The sequence below is a fragment of the Oenanthe melanoleuca genome, chromosome 14 (assembly GCF_029582105.1).
Source record: "Oenanthe melanoleuca isolate GR-GAL-2019-014 chromosome 14, OMel1.0, whole genome shotgun sequence".
NCBI lineage: Eukaryota > Metazoa > Chordata > Aves > Passeriformes > Muscicapidae > Oenanthe > Oenanthe melanoleuca.
In genome coordinates, this window is record NC_079348.1 from 9,960,306 (window position 1) to 9,984,478 (window position 24,173).

Here is a 24,173-nt window from a genome sequence, read left to right on the forward strand (position 1 = left end):
TCCGACAAAAAAAAAAAAAAAAAAAAAAAAAAAAAGCAAGAAAAGAGTAAACCTGACGCAGTCGGATAGAAGTTGAAGAGCATCCCCAGCGGCGGGGTGGGGAGCTCGCGGGGCGCTCTCCGGAGCCGGTGCTACCGCTGGCTCGGGGCCACTTAGTAGGAAAGCGAAAGTGAACGTACCATGTGTTTTCCGAGAAGGCGGGGGAGGAGCCGAGCCGAGCTGGCCGCGTTAAATAGAAAGCCGGGGCGATGCGCGGCCACAGAGCACTAGAGGTGCCGCTCGCCCGCCCGCCCCGCGGCAGCCCCGGCTCGCCGCGGCGCCAGGCAGGGCCCCCGCCAGAGGATGCTCGGCCGGCCGCCGGGGCCAGGACCAGGACTAGCAGCAGGACTGGCACTGGCAGTGTGTGCTGCGCTCCGGGGACGGCCCCCACCCGCGGCACCCCGAGGTAAGGGAGGGTCTCTGCCCCGGGGGGTCCGCGCCAACCGCGCCGTGCACCGAGGGGGCTCAGGCGCCGCAACCACATGAGCTCAGATTTCGGAGGAGCCCCGCCAGATGTGCAAGAGCGTGGTGGCTTCGGAGGTCTTTGCCTTTTAAATTATTATTATTTTTTTAAAATACATTTTTCCCTCCCTTTTTGGCTCAGTGTCCATGCTCAGACAGACCTGTTGTGCCTGGTGTAAAATAGTGGGACAAGCACTAAAGGGAACCCGCAGCGGGGTGTGCAGGGCCCCGCGCCGGCGGTGGAGCCGGGGCAGCCCCGAGTCCGCAGTGCCCGCGCGGCCGCGCCGCCGCCGGCACCACCGGCACCAGCCGGGACCAGCCGGCCCGGGCCCGGACCCCGCAGAAGGCTCCGTTCCGCCGTAGTCCTGGCACCCTTGTCCCAGATCCCTGCCCTGGCTTTCGGGCTCCGAAGGCTGGCGTCTCCTGTTTGCTCTGTTCTTTGGAAAGGCGCTGCAAACTCTTCGCTTGGTTCCCTACGGCTTCTGCTAGGGAGCCCTTTGATTTTTAGCTCTCCGGCTTAGTGCTTATTTCTCCCCAAGGTGCCCTGAAACTGAATTTTAAACTTTAAATACTGAGCGATAATCCTGGCCCAGTAATTGGAAAAACTGGCATCAGTTTCCTTTTGCTGTTCAGAGCAAGCCCAGTACTACTTTCAGCCTGTTACTTGCCAGCTTAAGGATTTTATAACCCTCGTAGGTGCTTGAGGAGGTAATATGACCTAAATGGAAGCAAACATCAAGTTGTTAAAGCGGCATGCTTTCTTTGAAATCCTCATTAGCATGTTACCCTGAACAGTGAGACGGCTGAGGGATTCATTTCTGAGAATCCTTCAAGGTTTCTCAATAAGCTGCTGCTGCTGCAGATCTATATCTGACTATAGGGATAAATCCTAAAATCTATGCTTGCCAGTAAGGTCAAGGCAGCCAGCGGAGATGTATTGAACCACACTGTCAGAGACAGACATTTCAGGCCAAACTCATTCCTGGTGCAGCACGGCTAATTCCTTTGAAGTAACACGAGGGATGAATTTAGTCCCTCATGTTGAAAGATATATCAATAGGAAGCAATTTAGATTGGGCCACTTAAAGTGCATGTGATACAAAAAAGAAAGAGACTGCAGAGTAATGCTTTAAGGGTTCACAGAGGTTGATTTGTATATGCTAGTAGGTTGTAGCACTACTGTCCCAAGGGAAACTTGGGGGAAATTGCATTTTATGGCTGAGCCTCAGGTTAACAGGAGAGAGGAAGTAAGTTTTAGGATTACTGTGTAAATTGACCGTGTTACAGGCTGCCCCTCCAAGTTACACTTCAGTTGGTACAATGGCACCTCACTTTCTTCCCCAGTTATCTGGGGAAGCCTTCGCCCACTTTCTCCTCTTCACATAGTGCATGCAGCAAATAACAGCATTGTGCTGAGTTCTGACATTGTAGTTGGGAAGGCAGAAAAGTTGGTAATTCAGTTGTAAAACCTTGTTGATTTGTTCTTTAAAAACTTGAGAATGGGAGAGGGTGTCCATGAGATGACTTCTCATTGCGAAGCCATTTGAGTTGCTAGGGCCTGAAAGGGCTCATTGCAGGGAAACTGTATTATCTTCTGTAGCTGTTAATGATCCTTGCTAAATATTTTTGGAGCTTTGGAATTTGCCTAGTGATAGGCTGCTAATCTTGTCCAGAAGAGGGCAGTTGTTTGCCTGGTGTAAATTGGAAAATGAATATTTTATAATGGGTGGGAGGTGTATCAATGGAAGAGTTGGTCATTCAGCGATTGCAGCCTGTCCCTGGGGATCGATCTCACACGGTGTCTCTCCTTTCAGAGTAGCTGCTGGAGGGCCGCCCTGCCGTAGCCGCTGACGCTATGGAAGACCGCATCGGCTGCTCTCGGCTGTAGGATGGTAGCGCACAGCAAGGTGTCAGCAGATAATGCACTTGGAGCAGACCCAAGACGGCTTCTTGATCCCCCGGCACGGGATCGCTCACAGGCACGAGGCTTCCAGGGCCCCGGCCGGCCCGGCACTGTGCAGGCACAGGGCAACACACACTTCCGAACCTTTCGCTCCCAGGCGGATTTCAGTAGCATCACTCGAGCCAGCAGCCTGCTGGATGCCTGTGGCTTCTACTGGGGGCCTCTGAGTGTCAGTGCTGCCCACGAGAAGCTGAAGTCTGAGCCCGAGGGCACCTTCCTCATCAGGGACAGCACACAAAAGAATTGCTTCTTTGCCATCAGTGTTAAGACTGCAACTGGGCCCACCAGTATCCGGATTAACTTTCAGAGTGGGCGTTTCAGCCTGGATGGCAGCAAAGAGACTTTTGACTGTCTTTTTAAGCTGCTGGAACATTACCTAAGCTCCCCAAGGAAGGTACTGGTTACCCCCCTTCGCAAGGTCCGGGTGCAGCCACTGCAGGAGCTCTGCCGGAAAAGCATCGTGAAGACTTTTGGAAAAGAGAATTTAAATCAGATCCCACTCAATCCTGTTTTAAAGGACTATCTGAAATCCTTCCCATTTCAGATATAAGTGCAGCATTAACTGTATAGGGACACATTAGACATGTGTAACGAAATCCAGTTTTCTGGGTTTTTAAATATGTTTGACAGTGAGCAAACTTATTTTTGTAGCAATTTACTGTATTTTGCGGTGGAACCTGAACACTTGACTTCTTATGTTTACAAAAACTGTTTGCACAAACCTGGGGTTTTAAAACCCTGGCATAATTTTTCTGCCAAGCAGAATATTTTACTATTTTATAATATTTTTAATGATATTAACATAATAAACTTTATTGTTACAGTTTTTAAAAAAATAGCATCTCTGTTTTTAGTTTTAAAAGCTCTGGCACCTATCCTGCTGGCAGACTAGCTGCTTAACTGAATGTGTAAGTGCAGACAGGTCTCCATGTGGTCCTACTTCTTTGCCCTACCAAATTAGTCTGTCTTAGTGCTAGTCCAGCAGGCACAGGATTCCTGCCTGCAAAAGCCTACAACAAAAACAGCCTTCTAAGCAAGTAGAAAATATACTTAGGATGAATCTGCCCCAGAATCCATCTCTCTCCTAAATCCATGAGAGCAGGGACAATGCATTAAGACTGCAGTGATGCATGCTTTTTGACAGAGTAAATCAAACCTTTGGCTGAGCAAACTGCACCAACACTAGTTTGACTTATTTCTGATGAAAGGTGCAAAGCCCTAAGCCAGAAGAAGTTGCTGTCTGACATAACCAAACCCCATGAACCTCAGTGGAGAAAAATAAAACCATCCAGAAATGTTCACACAATTTAAAAGTCTGTGAAAGCTGTATCATTGTGGTGCACTGGGGAAAGGATAGCTTAGCTCCCTTTGAAAATTTGCATACACAAATGGCAAAGGTGCAGACATCCTTAGACCTAAAAAAGATGTTTCTCATCTTAAATTCCTCCTGATCTACAGAGCAGAGATTTGACACATTAAAAGAATCTATTAGTTAGCTCCATGACAGCATCCAGAGAGCATAAGCCTCTACATTTGTAGCTGTAATTTTTAGTGGCTAAACTGCATTCAGAGAAAGTTAAAGTGCATTAGACTGTTCTGTTTCCATCTGCTCATGAAACACAAAAACAGTGCCCTCAGAAACTGCAGCTATGAATGACTTGAGATGTCTGATTTGGCATAGAGTAACCTGCATTATGAGAAAATAATTCTCCTCTCCCCCAAGCATTTCCTGAAATCCATGAAAAACTTACTTAGAAAACCAGCTGAACCAAATCACTTCAAAGAAGGCAGAGTCTTTCACAGAAATGTACTCTATCAGCCCAGATCTACAAGTGCTTACAGGAACTGCAAGCAGTAAATGAAGTCATCTTCAGAGTTTGGGAGACAAAAGGTCTCTCCCCCTACTGTGATTCACATTCCTTTTAAAGATAAAGCCACTTTTAGAAGACACTGAGTGTATGTTCTATAGTGATCCTTACTGAATCATTTGTTTAATATTTACCACATCAGCCCTTACTTCATTGATGTTTCTTTGGAATAAATAGGTTTTCTCTCAAACATGACTAAGGATCACTCAATGGACTGGACATCATGAAAAAGGGAAAAAAACCACACAGGCAGTATCATGTGAGTTTCTGGTGTGTTGCTTCCCTAAAAATGTTCTTTGGATCAGTCCTGAAACAAGAAAGCATTTCTGCTTAATTCTAAAGCTGGATGTAGTTGTGAAATGATACATTTTCCCACAGCAGCTCCAAAGATATACATTTGGGAAGTAGTGAATGCTGTGCTATGCAGCAGATAGGAGACTGGAGCAAAGCTACTGCCTGAATGTGAATATCACTGTTAAATTGGAAAAAGGTCTCTGTAGAGTGAAGGCTGCCAGACTGGTTTGAGATTGTTATCCCTTTCCCATACTCTTTTTCCCAGCTCCACACTAGTTCTTTTAACCCTTCAGGCTCCAACCTAATGGCTCCTGCCCTGCCATACAGAAGAGTATGAGTCCACATAACAGCATTACTGGTAGAACAAGTACAATGTAACTTAGAAGGTTTTTTGCTACCTCTGAGAAAACCAAGAAAAACTAGATCTAGATACAGAATATGGGGCTTCCCACTGAGAGTTGTGGAATGAAAAGTCTAAGAATCAAGTCAATTTCCTTTTATTCCTGGCAGAAACAAACCTGTTTTCTTTCTCTCTTTTATTGCTTTAGAGCAAGTTTAGCAGAAATAAGCCATATCGTCCCATGTGATGTGCCTAAACACCTTCATTTTCTCTTTATTATGAAATGCAAATATGAGATAGCTCAGAAAAATAGATAACCAAAACTATAAATAAGGACAAGAAGGTCAGAATTGTAGAAAATGTCTCTTAAGAGGAGACAAAGCTGACTTGTATTTTTAAATTACCTTATCTTTACGTGCCTTATTTTTCTTCCCCTTCCTTTCCTTCTCTCTGTCTCTCTCTCCCCAGCATACAATTCAATGACCAGGTAGATCCTCCTTCTAGTAGGATAAGGAAATCCTAACCACAGGATGTGTGTTCACAGTATCACTCTGACCTTACTTTTCTAAGAGCAAGTCAGGAGCTCTCTGAAATGTCTGCTTACCTGTGTACTCTGATTTAAGGGTGGTGTCACATCTAAGGGGCATAGCAGGAATCTCCTGAAGATTTCTGTAGGAGATTCAGCTGTCAAATCACTCATCCTCAGTTTTAACAGACCACCAGCAATGTCAAACAGGGATTCTGCAGTACTCTGCACCTAAAGCAATAGAAATATGCAACAGATTTGACTCCCTCCTGCTAAATGAAGAGTGGTGATTCCCTTCCCCTCACCCAGCTCTTGCCTCTGACCTTTTGACTGTGGCTAAAAAGTGAAGTAAATAGTCAATCTGTTAAAGGACTGTGAGAGAATTTGGGCAGTGTTCAGCATGGCAAAACCATGCTTTTGAAGAGGCTGCAATATTTCCAGTTAGTGGGGAAGGACAGCTTTGAAATAATGCCATTTGCAGGGTGGCTGTATCACCCACAGGAGCCTGTGTCCCCGGAGCCCCGGGCTGGGCTCTGAGCAGGGCCCTGCTCCGGGACTCCAACTGAGCCCTCCTGACCCTTCAGACTGAAATATGTTCATGTTCAGAGTAGTTAAATGACACACCATGCAAAGCTGTAAAACACTTGCTAACGAGCAGAGCCAGTTAATAGACCTGTAGAAGTTCCCAAAGCTGTTTATTGAAGCCGGGGAGAGCTAGTGAGTGCTCAGGAGGAGGAACTTGTTGAACGCCAGGCAGGGCTCTTGCCGCTGTGGTCACACTAATTCTGTTATGATTGAAGTCATTTACAAGAAGTGAGGCTTCAGCTGCAGTTAGCACTGATGCTATTTTCAACAGACAAGAAAAAAAGTGTCCCCTAGGGCAACAGGCTGCCCGTATCTCGCCATCAATACTGTTCACCCTGCCCGTACTGAATCCTCTGTTGAACACCCATCCAGCTCCCTGCTCGGGTCCGGGGCCAGCCCTTCCTCTTGTGCTGGGCTGGCGTTCAGCCCTGCCTCTCCTGCCCCCCTCCGCCCACGGTGCCAGCAGCAGTGCCAGCAATGCATTTATTCATTGATTCCACTGATTCCACAAAGGCAGTGTAACAGGAACTCAATTTGGACAACACACAGCTTTCTGTGCAAAGTAAGCGAACAACTGTCCATGCCATAGGTTTCCAGGAAGTTTCTCCCAATTGCCACAAAGTGCCATTCAAGACTTTTCATTGCCTCTGACTTGTCATACTTCTGAATAACTCGGATCCTGTCACTGTTTCTGTAGTTTTCACAGCTGTTTCCCAGTACAGCAGCCAAATTTGCAACACTCTAGTCCAATTTCTCCTTGTGTCACCATGGAATAACAGAAACATGGGCCAGCAGGAAGTGTATAGAGAAGCCCAACTTCTCCCACACAAACCACTGCTCAAGTAGGGCAAAGCAGCAAAGGCCAAAGAGTCAGCATATAAACTCCTGACTGACAGACAGCCGAGTTATCCAGCCAGTATTTCCCCTCTTTCTGCAGCTCAGTGACATACTTTGGATGTAACTATTGAAAACAAGAATGATAGATGATTATGCATAGCAAAACAATTTCTCTATAGTCTTCAGCTATGAGAGGGGCAGATACACTGTGAACATGGCATATCAGCCAAACACAATAAGGCAAATGACTAACTGCATCATAAGCCCCATTTCCCCAGTTTCTTTCATTCTGTTCTTCATAATTTTAGCAAGGCAAAGTAGGAACATCTTTCTGTTTTCATTTTAATCACAGTCACTCTTGATTTTAGTTATTCTTTGTAACTCTCAGCCATGTAAAAGAATGGTAAATCTGGCCATCACTCTTAAAGAGATACAGAGGATACTGTCCAGACATCTGTAGTAAAATTTTAGGTTGACCAAAATCAATTTCCAGGGAATGACTGACTTTTCTGCAGACAGTTTTATTAAATAACAGTAAGTATCTTTTAAAAATTAAATGCAAGAGCTATGATTGCATCACAAAGATTTCTTAGTTGATAGAGCATCAACAAACTCACAGGCTGAGAGTGCTCTATTTTGATGCTGTAAGTGTGTACACAAGGTTGTGTGCAATTTCCTACCCCCATTCCTTGCAGCTCTGCAGAGTATTTGCAAATCAACCCTGTGCCCTTCAAATTGAAACTGCCCTTCAAACTAAACTTTCCCCAAATCAACTTCCCTAGAGCAGAAACTAATTATTACTGGAATTTGAGTCAGATTGAACTTTCAGGCTGAGATTTTAGGTATCTTCTCTGGGATTTGAACAACTGGTTCCCAGACTGAGCACTGAAAACAGAAGCGAACATAAAACATTGTCCCCAAAATGTTACAACACAGACTGAGGCTTACAGATTTTGTAATTCTCAGTGTAATAGTCTCATTTGGTTATTTCTTGACCTGCCTGTGTACCATCAGTGTTCAGACAGTCTAGACAGATCTAGAGGTGGAGCTGGTATATCCTAGAGACTCAAGAAACTGAAGTAGGATAGGTATTGTCTCTGACATCATCATAAGGATGAATTTAGGAGATACATCTGCTACACAACAAGTAAGGTTAGTAGCTATTTTCTTAGCTCTGCCCAGAGAAAAAACAATAAATCTTTTTGCTAGACTTTTCCTGCAACCTATTCTACATACACAATCTGTTCAGAAATAGCTTTCACAAATGTTTCAGAAATTATTTTGTTTTCTGTCACACTTACATTCTCATTTTCTGTCACCAGGTAAGTTGTTCACACCAGCTAATTTAAACAGCTGAATGAGATGAAAATCAGAAGCTTTCAGAAAGTTGCAAAACTGCCAAGACTGCCAACTAGGTGCCTAAAATACATCATGTGAACCCTTTCCCACTCTTCTCCCTAGTTCCCAGCAAGGCCAGCTATACAAAGTAAAATGAAGTGAGAAAGGTTTACAGTGTTATATACAACTGCTTTCTGTTTAAAATAAACTGAAACTATATTTCAGTATCTCAAGCTTTTTTCAGCTTGAGATAAGATCTTCCCTTTACAAGTACAGAATCTTCTTTATCTAATCTCTCACAACAATTACGTGATTAACGGTAAATCCATCGCTGGCCTAAGACTAAATGTATTATGTATAATTCTCTCTCTTATGCAAATGTAGGGTTTTTTGTTTTGAAGAAGCAGAAAATACTGTGTTTTTGTAGGAAAAGGAGAAAATTCTTGTCAATGTCTGTGAAACTGGCAGCCAACAGAAGTTTTTCACAGACAAGACATTACAACAAGCACACTCTTGTAGCCCAAGCTCTGCATCACATACCTGTTACCTCTTGCATGTATTCAGCATGCACCATATTTGTATAATTATATGCAAAGTAGATTTGGTGCCTTCTTAAATAAAAATTCTCAGTTGCAGTATTCTCAGGCCAGTACATTTGGCAATGTAATTTTATTTTCATACAAGTTTCTGGCTGCTGTAAATTTTCTCACTGCTACTGCTGCACAGAATAAGCTGAGGCTCTGTCAGGCTAAGCTGTGATAACAGAACATACCTCCAACCTGCTTTTCAAGCAGAGTTTGCTATAGTTTTCCTCTCTATGGATGCTGATCACAAAGGTTTAGATGTACAATGGCATTTACAACAATATTGTTCTAATTTGTCAGCTGACAGTGATTCCTCTGAGTTTCTGGTCTGTAAAGAAAAGGAGAAAAGGCTGCAGTGAGAGAAATGTTTGATCTGGCAGGGAAATCACTACTGGCCTGGGCAGCAGAGCTATCTAAAGCACCCCAAGATTCATGCAGAGTGTTGGAACACTCAGTGTTGTGGTGCACTCCCAACAATTGGGATGTGCATGTGCTGCTGTTACTGCTCACCTTGTTGAACAAAGCACTTCACTCCTTTCTGGAGTGGATAACTGAGGCAACAAGGGTCTAGAAGGATGCTCAGACAGGAGTGTTTGCACACAGGGACAGTGATTCCTCCACCTTCCTCTACAGCCAGAGAAGCCAGCCACAGTAAGCACCTCATGGGGTGGTGTGGGTGACCTTTTCAGCTACCCTGTTTGTGTTTAGGTCCATGGCTGTCATGGCCCAGGTCACATTGCCATTTAGGGATGTTGTTAAGGGTTTCTTAACAGGCTGCAGTGTTCATTTGTCCTTGGGAATTAAATAAGAACATCTCACCTAATTTGTGTGTTGCAGTTGTAAAGGTCTCAAGCACCGGTGAGATTAAATCTCTTCAACTTTGTGCTAGGGACAAAGGTTCTGAGGACTTCCAGCTTAGTAGAGAACATACCTGGAGCACTTGGTAAGTTCTAATATGCAAAATTGAAAGAGTAGCCTACTCTGGCTTTGAATTTTAGGAGTAGGAGTCATGTTCATACTGGTCAGAGGTATTTTCTGTGGAGTCTAAATGCAAATAAAGGAGAAGAGAGTGAGAAGGAATGTGAATCAGCAGGGCCTGCTGAAGCTGTAAGGCACAAAGGATGGTCCAGCTAGGCACACAAGTACTTGGGATAGGAAAAGAAAATAGAAAATAACAGAAGTCCAGCCCTTGGCAGAAGTGCTACTGAAATGAGGCTTAGGACTCTGAATTCCAAACAAGAAATTTTCTCTTGCACTGTGATTCTGGAATCTTGCATTATATAGTTTGAGTTTCATTTTGTTCTCTACCAGCCAATTATTCTATGCATGATACTACTTTACTTGTAATCTCCCCCCAGCTTTTATATGGATAATTTAGGCTGATTTTAGCAGCATATAACAGAACATGTACCATCTTTTTTTTTCCTTTTTTTTTTTTGACCATTAGACAGAACTACAAGTGTCTCAGTAATAGAGTTCTCAGTAAAGAGAGAGAGAAACTATGAGCTGGGTTTTGAAAGAATTGCACAGGGAATAATGACTGCAAGGGGATACAGGTTGTTCTCACAAGTTCTCTTGCCAGCTCTAAACTCCATGACAAAAATGGAGTCCTAGGTGCAGAACAGTTCTACACCTAATTTAGAACTTTTAACTCTGAGATTCAGGCCTGTTATGTAATCCAGAATAGTCCAAAACTGCTCAGCTACCACAGACAACAGTGAAGGCCTGAGCCTTTATTGAGGACTTGAAGAAGCCAGTTATTTTCCATACAATTTATGCTACTGTTAGTCTAAATTTTTAAAACTTGAACTGACTGCAAGTCAGTTTTAACAGCCTCTAGTGCTTGAGCTGAAATGAATGCAGTCCCTTTTATTGGAGCTTAATCCACATTAAGGGTACAATTAAGATAATGTGCTGATTGAAGAGGATAAAAAGGAAGAGACACCTTTTAGGCACCTTCATAAGGCAGCATCTTTTTAAATAACCTTTAGCAAAGTATTTATGAAACTCCTCTAGTCTGAGTCATAAAGTGTTTATGTAGCAGACAGATTATGAAAGTAGCTTGGTCTCAGTAGTTCTAAAACATACAGAAGTTTTAACCATTCTCTGTTGGGTTATGTGATCATTTATACGTTTGTACTAGGATAGTTCTGGCTAAGTGTAATTCAGAAAGTTCAAAATAGCACCTTGAAAATTTGTTGAGAATCTAGAGCCTTGACTTGCAGAGACTATGTGGCACCACATCAAAATTGATTAAGAGAAAATAAACTAAATTCAAAGTAAGTATAGGTACAGTCTACTCTAATTTTCTGCAGGTTTTTCTTTTAGTTAGTAGTTACATAATGAGAAGTAAAGATTGTACAGTAAATCACTAGTGCAACAGGCACTGGCATTCAAACACAAGGAAAACAAATCCCTTCCTTTTAATTCAAGTCCATCCGGCTTCCCATGATTTCCTGTTCTCCAGTGCAGTTCAGTTCCTAGGAAGAGTTGCACAATACAAATGCTCTGTTGCCTGTGCTAACAAAGTAATTGATCTGCCATGAAAAAGCTGGCATAAATATTATCTTCTCCTGGTAACTACTAACAGCTAAATTGCATGTGGTAATAATCCTTTTTGCTATTAATGTAATTTTAAACAGACATAATGTTTAAAAATCTAAACAGAACAAACAGTAGCGTGCCCTGTTCCATGCAGGATGTACAATAAGTGACACACTTACTGTAAAATAACTACATCAGCTCTACCACAACTAAAGAATGTCTCTCCCAGTCACAGCCATCTAAATTTGCTGGTCAGATATGATTCTCCAGGAAATTAAGGGCTGAGGAGGGAAAGAGCATCATCAAACAATTCTTTCTAATGTTATTGGATGGAGGGGGAGGGGAGCAACCATCTTTCCACTGAACTGAGTTTCTGCTTCATTAATCAATTCATGATCTATATAGTTCAATACAAAGAAGCCTGAGGAGCATGAACTAGTCAATATTCAAATTCTGATTCAGTTTTACTAATTTTACTGTAAGTCTAAATGAACAAAATGTATGATCAGCTTGGAGCTCAGACTAGCAAACACTAGTCCTGCTTTGGAAATATTCCAGTCTGTAACCTTTTGTCTCAGCCATTTTAGGAAATGGAGCTGATAACCCAGAACTAAGTCCAGGAAAATAAATTAAGCATCTGGAAACTGCATAGGAGTGTTCTTAGGAGACAGAATAAGGATTTAACGGTGAACAAATAAAATCCAGAAATATTTCTGGAGCAATGACTAAATCACAGGATTTCTCAGGCACAGGGAGCAACTGAAGCAGCAGCTTGCAGACCTCCCCTGCTCTCCTCTGCTCAGCCAGAGATGCCCCAGGGATGCCCCACTGTTGCACAGCCTTCAGAGGCCACAGTACTTTCCCCTCTGCCACAGAAACCTGTGGAGTGCAGGACCTTCACCTCTAAGGGAAGCAACAAGGACTAAAACCAAATCCACTCCTGGCACTGGATCTGTTTGGCTGCTGAGGGAAGGAAAAGTCTTGGCAAATACAACTACTACATCAGGACTCTCATGCTGGATTGTGAAATGCTGTGAAAGGCCAAGCCCATCCATACACCTAAGACAACCATTTCCCAAGACCAAAAGTATGAAAAGGAGAACTTCTCAAGAACTAAATATTTCCATAAATCTCTGCTGAAGTAAGGGAAGTTTTGCTGTGGATTGTAGAGGCAGCAAAAGCAGAACTGGATGACACACATATCAGGCTAATACAACAGGTGCTCCCCCTCCTAGGATTAGCCAAGAGTCTTGATTTGTGACCCATCACATAACATCACCTGGCTTGCACTGGTCAGTTCTACCTGTGAAGTACCTGCATAGCTCTGATAGTAACAGAAACAGGATGCCAGTACTGACAGAAAATTCAGGAGTACAAGAAAGTCAGAAGTGTTTCCTTGCCAATTCTTCTTGCACAGACAGAAAGTGCACGACCTAATTCAGGAGAATCAGTTTGCAGATCAGAACATTAGTCTTCCATCTGCCATCTCATCAATGATAAACTTGCCAGTGTTCAGATGCTTAGAGGCTTTGTTCTGATCTTTGGCACTTGATATGAGTAACACTGAGATTTCTTTTCAGGATTTTGCTCTGTCCTTTGTTTTACTTTGACAATCCCAAAGGACATAGCTAAAAGTCATAGTCATATCTGGGTCAAGATTTTCACATTTGATTACTGAATTTCTTGGAAAAAATTATTTCCCTGGGAATCAGAGAGAAACTTGTGTATTAATTTCCATTAATATAGTATAATTCTATTATTTGGATTTTTGATCAATACCTAGCTACAGTTCTTATGGAAAGTATTTGCTCTCACAGACAATCTGGGAGATGGGAGCCCTCTTTAAAAAACCTCTGCTGGCTTAGAAGCCTTGTAAAACTCTGACAATGCAACAGGCTGCAAGTAAGCAAGGAAGAGACAGGCAAAAGTGACGTGTGGCTGTCCTGACTCCTTCACCTTCAAAAAGCTGGAAAATACATGGTAGGGGAAGGGGATCGTGCCCTCACCCGTAAGTAAAAGTGGAGGATTTCCCTCCTCTTCCCAAGGAAAATTCTATAAGGAAACTACTGTGGCATTTCCCTGTGTGTCTCCTCCTGCATGATTTCCAAAATTGCTGTTACACAAGTTGTGGAATCTGCCCTATCCCTTCCAAGTGGGAGGGGGCAAGCAGGGACTTGCTGGAGCTGGATGATAGCAAAGGACAGAGGTAGGCAGACTTTCTCACCCTGTGTCTATACTGGCACGAGTAAGAAGTTCTGTACTAGAGGAAGAGCTGGTTCTGAGCCAACCTACTCAGGCTCTCAGCAAGCATTAGTCATTCTGATAATAGTCTAAGTACAGCCACCCAGTTATGCTTGGCAAGCTTGAATGTCTGTGCCATGTGCTGATAGAAGGAGTCCCAGGCACCGTGTCAACTGAAAGACACACTGCCAGTGGCTGGGGGAAGGCGAAACAGAGGAGGTGGGTGTGGTGTGAGCACACAAAGATACCTGTTGAGCCAATGAATATACTCAGGTAAGTGAGAACAAAGGAGAGGCTGCTGGACTGTTTGAAAGTAATGATGGAAACAGTAACCATTGGGAAAGTGGTGCCTGTTCACTCATTATGATGTTGCCTATGTGAAATTTCCATGATTTTCCTTTAAATGGTGATTTGTTACACTTTGAAGTACTTACTTGGTAGGGCAAATGCATTTGCTCACTTAAAATGGAAAAGGATCTCATTTCATCCAAGGAGCTGTAAGGTAATTCCTTTAGCCATTCATGCATGGCAGATCCTACTCCTCTTTCTTGCTGCAGCAGATAATTATTTCCATTTCCCACATAAACATTGCAGTGCCCTCAGTCTGTTCCTGTAACTGAATGGTTGATCCTCCAAGCTGAAACTAGTAAGCAGGTTAAAAAAAGCTGTGAAAACCCAGACTCATCCATACTGTTTATGTTGTCTCCACCCTTTACCTTACTTTTACCCTTGAAAGTGTTAAAGGTAACCTGAACGATTTAGTCCAAGTACCTGGGACCCTCAACAGCCGATAAAACCTTTCTTTGAGTTGCTCTAAATCAAAACTGTTCAAGTCTGGTAAGTAAAACCAGTCCAAATCCATTTTGTATTCTTGAAAGTGAAACTTTTCTCCAAAATTTTATCTTTTTTTTTTTTTTGTGTCCCAGAAACAGCCAGAAGGCTGCTGGCTGTGTATTTTGCATGATAGAAACAAGGTAGGCGGAGTGTTTTTTAAACAACTCAAGAGTATGGTGGCACAAACAGCTGTGACAATCCAGCAGCTTCCCTCTCAACCTGGCCTGTCTCCATTCCCGCTCCAGGGCCATGGAATCCTATGATGGATGCTTTATGATGGCTCTCAGACTCTTCTAGAGCCAAAACAACTTGTTATTTTAGGGGGAAAAAATCCAGTCATGTTACAGTAAGGTTAAAAAATGGATAAAAAAAAAGTGTCCAAGAAATGTGGGAACTGGTGCCAAGAAGAGCAGGAGCATGTGGCTGGGAAGGACCAGTTCCTGTTTGTTTACAAAACTGGCAAACACATCATGCAGAACATCAATAAAAGACAAACTTCTCATTGCAGAGCAGAGTCACTGGACAGCTATTGCAGAAACCTGCTGATGAGTTTGGAAGAATCAGACTGGAAATAAAATGCTGAACTGAAAGCACATAACCCATAGCTGAGAGAAATCATTCAGAGTCTATTATTAATTGTGACACATAGGATCCAAAAAACATGTAGTGGTTGACTTTGCTAATTCTGTCACAGAAAGTGCCTTTCTGATATGAAAATCCTGAAGAAAAAGTTGAGTACAAATGTCCTATCTCTTAATTCTCCAGGAGTGATAAGTTAAAACTTTAAATACTAAATACAGATTTCATAGCAAAAAAACCCAAACAGCCCAAACCCCAACCAACAATCCCAAACTAAGATAAAATACCTGTAATTAAGGCTGAATACTTATGGAGTAAAATGAAAGACTGCCCAAGAGAAAAAACATGTCACTGACCAATCAAAGAATATTTCAAATTAGGCAAAATTCTCATTGAATTTGCTGCAGAAAGTTGATAGTGACCACAAAACTGATTTTCAAAGAAATCTCCAAAAAATGGAGGTCGTCCTAAAACATAAGAAATTTCTTTTGTGGATAAAGTAATTGAGGGGCTGGAGGAAAAGCAACCAGTTTTATTTGGGTAATTACACTTTCCTTCTGCATCCAATTGGATTTAATTTTTGATTTCATGAGTAGGGCCATCAGATGTTAGCTTTGCATAAACCATGCTGTCCTCAGGGCAGAGCTGCAGCTCAGTAAGAGCCTGAATGTCTGATCCAAAATATACTGGCAATGGAGAGAACTTTTCCAATGATCTGTAGAGGTCTAGAACTCAGAAGATGAAGAAATAGCAGAGTCTGAGGGCACAGAGAACCAAAGCCTCTTGGCCAACAGCAGACACCTGCAGGGACTACCACAAGGCTTCCTTCAGATAACTGTTACATACACATTGTCACTGCTTCAAAAAAGGCATACAAGACAATACTGAGTTCTTGGAAAAATGGGAAGAGGAAGGAGTAAAGGAGGGGAAAAAACAACAGTCAAACTTACTAGAATCTAAAATTATTTTCACAGAAAATGTGGTAGGTTACTATAATTTGGAAAAATGATTGTTGCGATCTGCCTGTTGGCAATTCCTTGAAAAGAAAGAGCAGGCTTTAGGCTAGTAGGCTTACTTTCTTGCACAGGAGCTGTTAAGTCTTTTCATCTTGCTGCAGAATACTTTTTTAAAATTTTATCTTTTGCAAGTAAGAGAGTAGCTCTGTAAGAGAACCCATCAGGGCAGTGGTTAGTTTCTCTCTGGAGGATGTTTTTCCCACTCAAGAAAGCAGCAGGGACTGTGGGCTAAGGCCAGGTGCTGAGCCTGCTGTGCTTTAGTTTCTCCTTCTGGCTGCAGAACATGGCATGGATTTAATGAGGCCTAGAGGGAGAACAAAAGGGGCCATAAACCAACTGCTCTGCTATAATACAGTCTCATCTCAACTCAGTGCAACAGAATCAGCCCTTGGCAGGGCTGGGGCAGGACAAATAAACTTTTTCACTGTTCACTGACTTGCAACGTGCTTCTGTGCCACAGAGATCCCTGCCAGGATCCTGTGTCTGTCTCTTTCTGCCTGCAGCTGAACTTGGCACAACTGTGCTTTCTGAAGGTGCTTCAGATGCAGCATGCACAGCACCAAAGAATTCAGCTGTCCCAGGAAACACTGAGGGAATAAGCAACAGGGATTTATTTGTTCCCACACATTCACAAAAAACAACATCTCAATTTCACTAGAAGCAAGAGGTGACCTACAAATCTGAAACGAAAGAGGGGATTAGGGTGTACATCAACAAAATGTTCCCAGGCACAGGTCTGGAGAAATGACTACTCAGCTAGTAGAAGTATTTTAACTAGATTTGCACAGCTCTTGTCAAATATGCTCAAACATGTTTGAAGAGAAACATTCAGTGTGGCACATGCACGTGGACATCAGTTCCAGTGACATGCTCTCTGCACACTTGAATTGTTCTGACAGTACTGTAGCAGCAAAAGCTGCTAAAAGAGTTGTTTTTAAAAGAGGTACAGGAGGTCAGCTCAACACGAGAAGTGACTAACTTTCAGTAAAGTGCCCGTTTAGTGAACCGGGTCTGGGATGCATTGTGCTTTTGTAGTTCAAAGGGAGCATCTTTCTACACGCTTGGCTTTTAACACCATCCCTCCATGTGATTAAAGAAAGCCACAAGAAAGAGGTTTCTACATTATTATCTCTTCCTGGAAAACAAACCTGTCTGTTTCCCCGAAGTTTGCTGGTACAGAATTATGCAGCTTTAAAGGCAGCCAGACATTTTGGCTGCCCATCCACTTGCTTTCCTTGCAGCTGTCATTATCTCTGTTTTACTTTACCTGAACTTAACAACCCCTCACTCCCTTTCCTCCTCAGTTTCAGTAACTCTTCAAAATGAAAATCAATAGTGCTCCTTTTACTCCAAAGTACAGCCTTTCAGATAATCACGTCATATCGTGCAGCAGCTGCTTGGAGCCTGTGTGGCAGAAATAGCCCTTGGATTAAGGGTTTCCAGTAAAGAAAATGCCTTTTTCTAGCATGTCACTCTTAACTTGTTACATTGGTTTAGATCAACATTGTTTTTTTATCAAGGGATTCAAGTGACATGTTAGTGGCATGGCTAAGAAAACTCAGAAAGCTTTTAAAAAGTATTTAATCTAAATAAGCACAGATCTGAGTCAGTGGATTTAATTCCTGTCAAATGGTCATTGAATTAAACCAAAATTACCTCAAACCTCTCATTAACAGAACTGCATGTGTAATTTAAGTTTCTGTTTTACTTTTAACAGTATTGTAAATGGGTTATAGTAATCCTACTCCTTTTTAAGAAACTTGTCTTCATGACAGATACATGTAAGACCTTGGGAAACCCCCTCCCTCTTCCTCTAGAAGCGCCAGGTTTGTGAGGAAAAGCTGTCATTGCAAAAATCTGGACATAATTTAACCAATTTTCCCAGCAGACAGGGCCAGAGCCAAACACAGAGGATCCAGGGCAGCCTTCCTGGTGCTGCTGGAGCTGTGCAGATGGGTGGCCTGGAACAGCCCTGGGAGGGAACAGCACAAAATGAAAGAACTGAGCACTGAAAGTGAATGTGCTACAGCTGACAGTTCTCATCATCCAAGTTATCTGAAATACCAGATCACTTCAGAGACAAGCCAGGTTTCTGTCAGTACTGTGGAGAAGCTGACTTCTGTAAACTTCTAAGGAGTTCGCAGTAAAATTGACATGGAAAACCTGAAAGTGGCATATTCTGAGAAACATGGTGACAGAGTTGTGGGCAAAGGACTGCAGCAAGGCAAATTTTTGCTTTTTATTTGGTCTTGGGTCTTTTTTTAAAAGAAAGTTTGGCTCTTCTGGCTTTGGAATATTCCATCTATCTGTCTGTCTGTCTGTCTATCTATCTCCATCCATCCATCCATCCATCCTGCAAATGGAGATGACTTTGTGGTAAATTGTGGTACCATAATATAAATGCAATTAGTTGCCCTTCTGCTTTGTCCTTGTAAGATATACATGGGCATAACTGTCCCTCTGGCATGTCCATGGGACAGAAGTCACCCAGCTAAATATTTTTCTTTTACCCTACCATCAACTGGTGTGGTCTGTCTCCTTAAGTTTCATTTACCTCGTCTGTTGTAATCACAGAGTGAACTCTCAGGAGCAGAAATAGCAGCTAAAGACAGATGTTTTAGTCTTTAAAAAAGATCCAAAGTTTTCCTTTAAGGGATTCATTGGTAAGAATTGCCACAACATAATTTATGATTAAGCTATTTTTGGTTAATTCTAAGAAGAAATTATTATAACTTTCCTTTTCCCCCAGAGTCTTCTGCTGTTGTGTAGAGGAAACTTGGGTTTATAAGCAGAGAGCTAGAAAAACAAAGAGCAAAACCAATCAAAATTTACAAGTGTGCTGTTTGGCTAAGAGGCTGCCTTGTGACAGTCACCACAAAATCTTCACCATCGCTCCCAAGCTAAAGACTGCTCTCATTGAAGAACCTGTACTGTAAAGAGTCCTGAACACCACTTTATTTACACAGGGTCCCGAACCCCAGTGAAACTTGTCCATATTAGGACATTTCAGGATGTCACATAATTTCAACAAAACCAGGGCCTGGTGAGAACATGATTGGAGATTTACACATGGCTGTCTCTCTGTAGGGTTGGTAAATAAGGGAAAAATACATATCAGTCTTGGTCAGAGAATGGGTTTCCTTTTCCTTTTAGATACAGTTGCATCCTACAGGAACACTGCAGCTGAGGGTGTGTGAAAGCCTTGCTGCAGCTGCATAGTGACCTCTTTATAACCTTCTTTCTGCCTGTGTGAAGAACCAGTCAGCGGCTGTGTCCCTCAGCTTGCATTTTAAGATTTCTTCCTTTACACAACCCCAGGCAAGTTTTCCCCCATTCCAGAGAACTGCAACTGGCTTTGTCCCAACTCCCTCCTTCTCACAGCCCTTCCGTGCAAGCAGACACCCTCATCATGATGGCACTGTCAAACAGCAGCAGATATGACTACACTACATGGACTGCATTTGCTTCCTTCCTCCCTCCCTCCCTCCCTGTGGCAGGCACAGGAATGCTGGATCTCTCTCACCCCCCTATTACAGTGCTGCCTGTCTGCCCAGGTAATCCCTGGTATTTTACTTGATTTTCAGTGTCTTCTATGAGAAGAAATGACAGAGCAGAAGCAAGTGTCCTGCAGGCTAAAGCCAACTCACAAGTGCCTTTGCCCTTGTAGTAATGTTTCCCTAAGTCTAGAGAAATGAGGCTGCATTTGAGATGGAGTGTCCAGGGAGAGTACAGCCACTTCAACATCATCTTTGTCAAGCAATTGGGAGAAGGTTCATGGGTGAAAACAAGAGAAAGAAACAGCAAACTTCTCTTTAGCCTACACACAAGCTGACTGTATGATCTGATATCAGAAATACACATAAAGCTAAAGACAGATTTGGCAGTAAGTCACTTAGTTGGGTGTCTGTCCATTCAAATCAGAATTACTCTACAGTGCCCAGAATCCATTTGAGACAGTGCTTTAGTTGAAAATAATCTGGTGAGAGAATTATTTAGCCCAGATGTGTGTAGATGACGAGCAGGAGTTCCAGGTCCCAGAATAGCTCCATTAAAGCTCAGCAAACTAAACATCTCTCTGATGATTTCTGCCAACACAGGACTCCAAAGCCACCTCATCTGGCAGCCTTCCAGAACTGATATTCACTGAGAGCAATGATTCATATTTACACTGCTCTTCCTCAAAATAAAGGGGGATTTTGAAGCATATCCAGACACATGAAACTTTTCTTTAAGCAATAATCTCATTGCAAAGTATTTATATGCTGAGAATTCCCCCCTGCTTCTGGAGGTAACTGCAACATAGAAAATAACAAAATGCATCCCAGTATTCTGCAGTCCAGTCTAACTGGGGCAGAGCCGAAATGCTTCTTGTTGGAAATTTTAAAGATATAGATTCTAAGATGAACCCTTCAATCAGGACTTAAGTCCAGCTATTTTCAGCCCACATCCAAAATTCATGCCATCCAGTGTTTCAAGGATAAGAGTTTTGAGTAAGTGCCACCTTCACCAATGTTAAAAAAGTACCTTATTTTTGACTCACATTTTACTTTCTTCCTACATTCAAATTGCTTGTTCTAATCACCATTTCCAGTTAACCCTTATCCATTTCTGGAGATCTATACATTCACTAGTTGGAGAGAAGAAACACTGGATTTGAGCACCAGAATTACTCAGTAATGAAACAAAGGTTTGCTTTATGACCAAAAAAGCTAGACTGGAAAAAATGTATCCTCTGTGGAACTGACTCAGTGTGATGAAAAGTGGCAGACAATACTATTGATAGTATTGTTCTTCTCAGGTCATCCCCTGACTGACTCCTTCAGTGCTGCAAGTACCAATTACAGGAATTGGCCACAGCCAGACACACAATCCACATCTTAGCAGTAATAACAAGGTTCAAAGGTGGATTACATATATGTTGATTTTGGGAAGAAGGAAATTGATTCACTGTTAGAGGATGGGGCATTTTATGCAAGCTGTTACCAGGAATACTCAGAAACGTATTGCTGCAATTCCCCCCTCAGAACTCATGTCACTCACCTATTCTGGAACAGGAAGTGAATGACCTCAGATTTTACCTCATGCACACACATCCTGTCCCCCATGCAAGTTCTCCAGCCAGGTGGGTACTCATAGCACCCAGCAGCCATTCAGCCACTCCACTTTGGTGAGATGCCTGGTGCTGGTGCCAGTTCTGGCTGGCTGCTCATTCAAATGAGCCCCAGCTGGGGCTTGAAACTCCCCTTGACTACAGAGCCCTTCCTCTCCTGAACAAATGCTCCTGCTGTAGTAAACAAGAACCAACAATCAGGATGAATGGTATGGAGGGGACATTAAAGAGCAATAGAAGAGTAGGCAGAGAATTCAACATCACCAAAGGAAAATATGGTTTACTATCAATGAGCTTAACTAGCTCAGGAAAATATCCCAGAATAGCCCTTATTTGGTAGTTTAAATTATTGGGAAAAGCAGCAGGAAGCATGCTGGGGAGAAGGGGAAATCCTGCTGCTATGCCACGAGAAGTTGAACACAATTTCTGTTTTCACTCTAGGCTGCACTGTGCCACTAACTCCTACTGACAAAAACACACACCTTCAGTCAGTATCAAGATCAATTAATTGAGTAGAAAACCTGCACAAAGATTAGCTTTGGTAAATCACAAAATGAAAACACTCACATGGTAAATACTCAAATTCAAGGTTTCCTGAGTCTGTTTAATATAGGTGGATATTTATATTTCTATCTGGCAGATCTCAGTTTCTTAGATTGTTTATACTTCCTTTGGAAAAAGCTATATTTAAAACAGCTTTTTATAGAGCATAGTCAATGAAACTAATGTACAGTACTTTTAGTGAACTTATATCTAAAAGGACACCACTTTAATATTTTAAGAGCAGAAGAAATACACATAAGTCCAGAGAAGCGAAAAAGAAACGTTTGAAGAGAAAAAAGGGAAGATGTGAGATTGGAGTGTCTGCAGTGAACCCCAAAAAGGCTAGAGGGGGCTGAAAGTGAATATCAACCCTGTATGGTCAAAATAGGGGCAAGGAGGAAATAAGAAAGAAGGTGCAGAAAAAATTGAAGTCCATGGGTTAGGAAGAAGTATCTTACAAGAACACAGCTATTGTAAAGCTACTATCCCTAGTTTACTTTGGCACCTTTACTAGAAATAGTTTGATCTGAGATGAAATCCTATATTGATTTAAAAACACTCAGTAAAGTGTCCCATCCATGAACCATGCAAGGATTCACTTTCCACATGTATTTTAGTATAAACATTTTCTTATTTTATTATTTTTAAAATGTGCTCTATTTGTTTTAGTATAAAAGAAAAATGTATACCACAGAGTTCTGGAAGAAGATTAACAGAACAATTCTGTCATGGGGGCCCAAAATTAAAAGGGCACAGGCACTCGAACTGCCTTAAACTTCAGCTGGGTATTAGGTAAGTGACATATACAAGATTTTGGTGGAGAAAATATATCAGAGTGTAGTTAAATGATTTCTGGAATGCTATAGTCAGTTGCTGTGAACTCTATCAGAAGAAATATGTATAGCTGTTAGCAGTTTCACCCAGCAGTCTGCTGAGGTTAACTCAGTGGCATCTGCTGAACGTGTTTGCCAATTAAGTAAGACACTGTCAAGAATCGTAGAACTGCCAAAACATTTTTTTCTCCTTTTAGACATTTCTCTTTTCAAAAATCAACCTTCAAAATTGTGTGTGGAGAGGGGGTTCTGAGCTCCAGCTCAGACATTTTGACACAAGTTTGATCACATGCTAGAGGTGACATATGGCTCCAAATCCAGTTCCTAAACTGCTCCCAGGGAGAGCAGGACATAGCAGAGCTTGTGAGCAAGAGCAAACCATGAATGGCTCCTACAGCAGCTGTGGGCTGGCCCAGCTCTTGGCCTCACTGCAGCGCCCACTGCTGCAAGGAGTCACCTGCTCAGGCTGCAGGGACTGCAACACTGCCTGCAGCCCTTCAGCTGCCACCAGGAGCAGTACCCATAAACACAGGCAGCAGCTGCTTGGTGCAGGGACACGCAGCTTGTGCGCTGAGGGGAATCCTGTGTGTGACAGCAGCCCAGATCTTCAGAGCCAAGGTGCTAAGGACCAATGTTTTAGGCTAAAACTAATAACACCAGCAAACAATCCACTGTTTATAAAGCTTATACTCTTTTGTTGATATTAGGTATGGATAGCAGGCTTTTGACCTCCCACAGTGAAGATCAAAGTTGTCATGAAAGGGCTAACATATCCTAGGATCTTAAGCCAAACTGCTTACCCTCAAGCCAAACTGCTCCTTTAATGACTGTCAGCTAGCAAAGGGCAGGTCAGAGATTTAATTGTGGGTGACAAGAGGACTGTAGCACAAACCTGTCATTTACATGAGACACTCTTTTCTCTTCATCTTCCTGCTCTCAGCTTTGTCTCCTAACAGCTTTGAATCCCTTACCTGTGTCAGGCTTTAATCTGGGCCCAACATAGCAAGAGAACCACAATCCCTCCTGTGCCTTGGGGGGAAAAATAGCAAGGAAACATGAAGTCATCTTAATTGCCTCAAAGATAAAAGTATATCAAAAGTCTGTCTACATTAAAAATACATTAAGTTCTTGTTTCCTAAGTCTTTGAATCTGAGCCTTACAAACCTTATGAGGTGACAATTCAGAAAGACAATTGTGCAGTAACAAAGAGTTGAAGCACAAACTCTCCTAAAAGGTCTGTGGCTACTAATGAATTTCCACACTAACTTTTGGTCTAATCAAGCCTAGTTTTACACTGCTAATGTTACTTGGTCAAAATAGTTATACCAGAATATGCCCCAATATGAAGTTCACTTTCCACTCCAGTAGGAATTGCCTTAATTACCTTAAGGCACCACTAAGTCAGTGCATTTCTAAGCATCTGCTGCTGCTGGACTCCATTATAACCCTACAGTCATGATCAAGGACTTCTGCCTTTAGAGAGATAATGGTCTCTATTCTAGTACAAGAGGTAGAAACCAAAAGGAGTTATAGCTTCATACTTCTTGTAAATACCTCCTCTTATGCAAGCTTCTGCCTGAGAACAGCTTTTTCCTTTTAACTTTTGGTACCAGTTTGTTTAAACTACAAAGCAAGGG

The 24,173-nt window shown here is 42.4% G+C and overlaps 1 protein-coding gene across 1 annotated transcript; it reads left to right on the top strand.

Annotated features, from left to right (window-relative positions):
• Nucleotides 1-258: 258 nt before the first annotated feature.
• On the top strand, nt 259-3,288 carry SOCS1 (suppressor of cytokine signaling 1). Its single transcript, XM_056503170.1, has 2 exons — nt 259-445; nt 2,316-3,288. Exon 2 carries the CDS (start codon nt 2,391-2,393, stop codon nt 3,012-3,014), a length of 624 nt encoding a protein of 207 aa, XP_056359145.1. The 5' UTR covers nt 259-445; nt 2,316-2,390; the 3' UTR covers nt 3,015-3,288.
• Nucleotides 3,289-24,173: the final 20,885 nt, after the last annotated feature.

Bases quoted from the DNA above. Each gene is read 5' to 3' on its own strand.
- SOCS1 (XM_056503170.1), top strand. From the start codon at position 2,391: ATGGTAGCGCACAGCAAGGTGTCAGCAGATAATGCACTTGGAGCAGAC.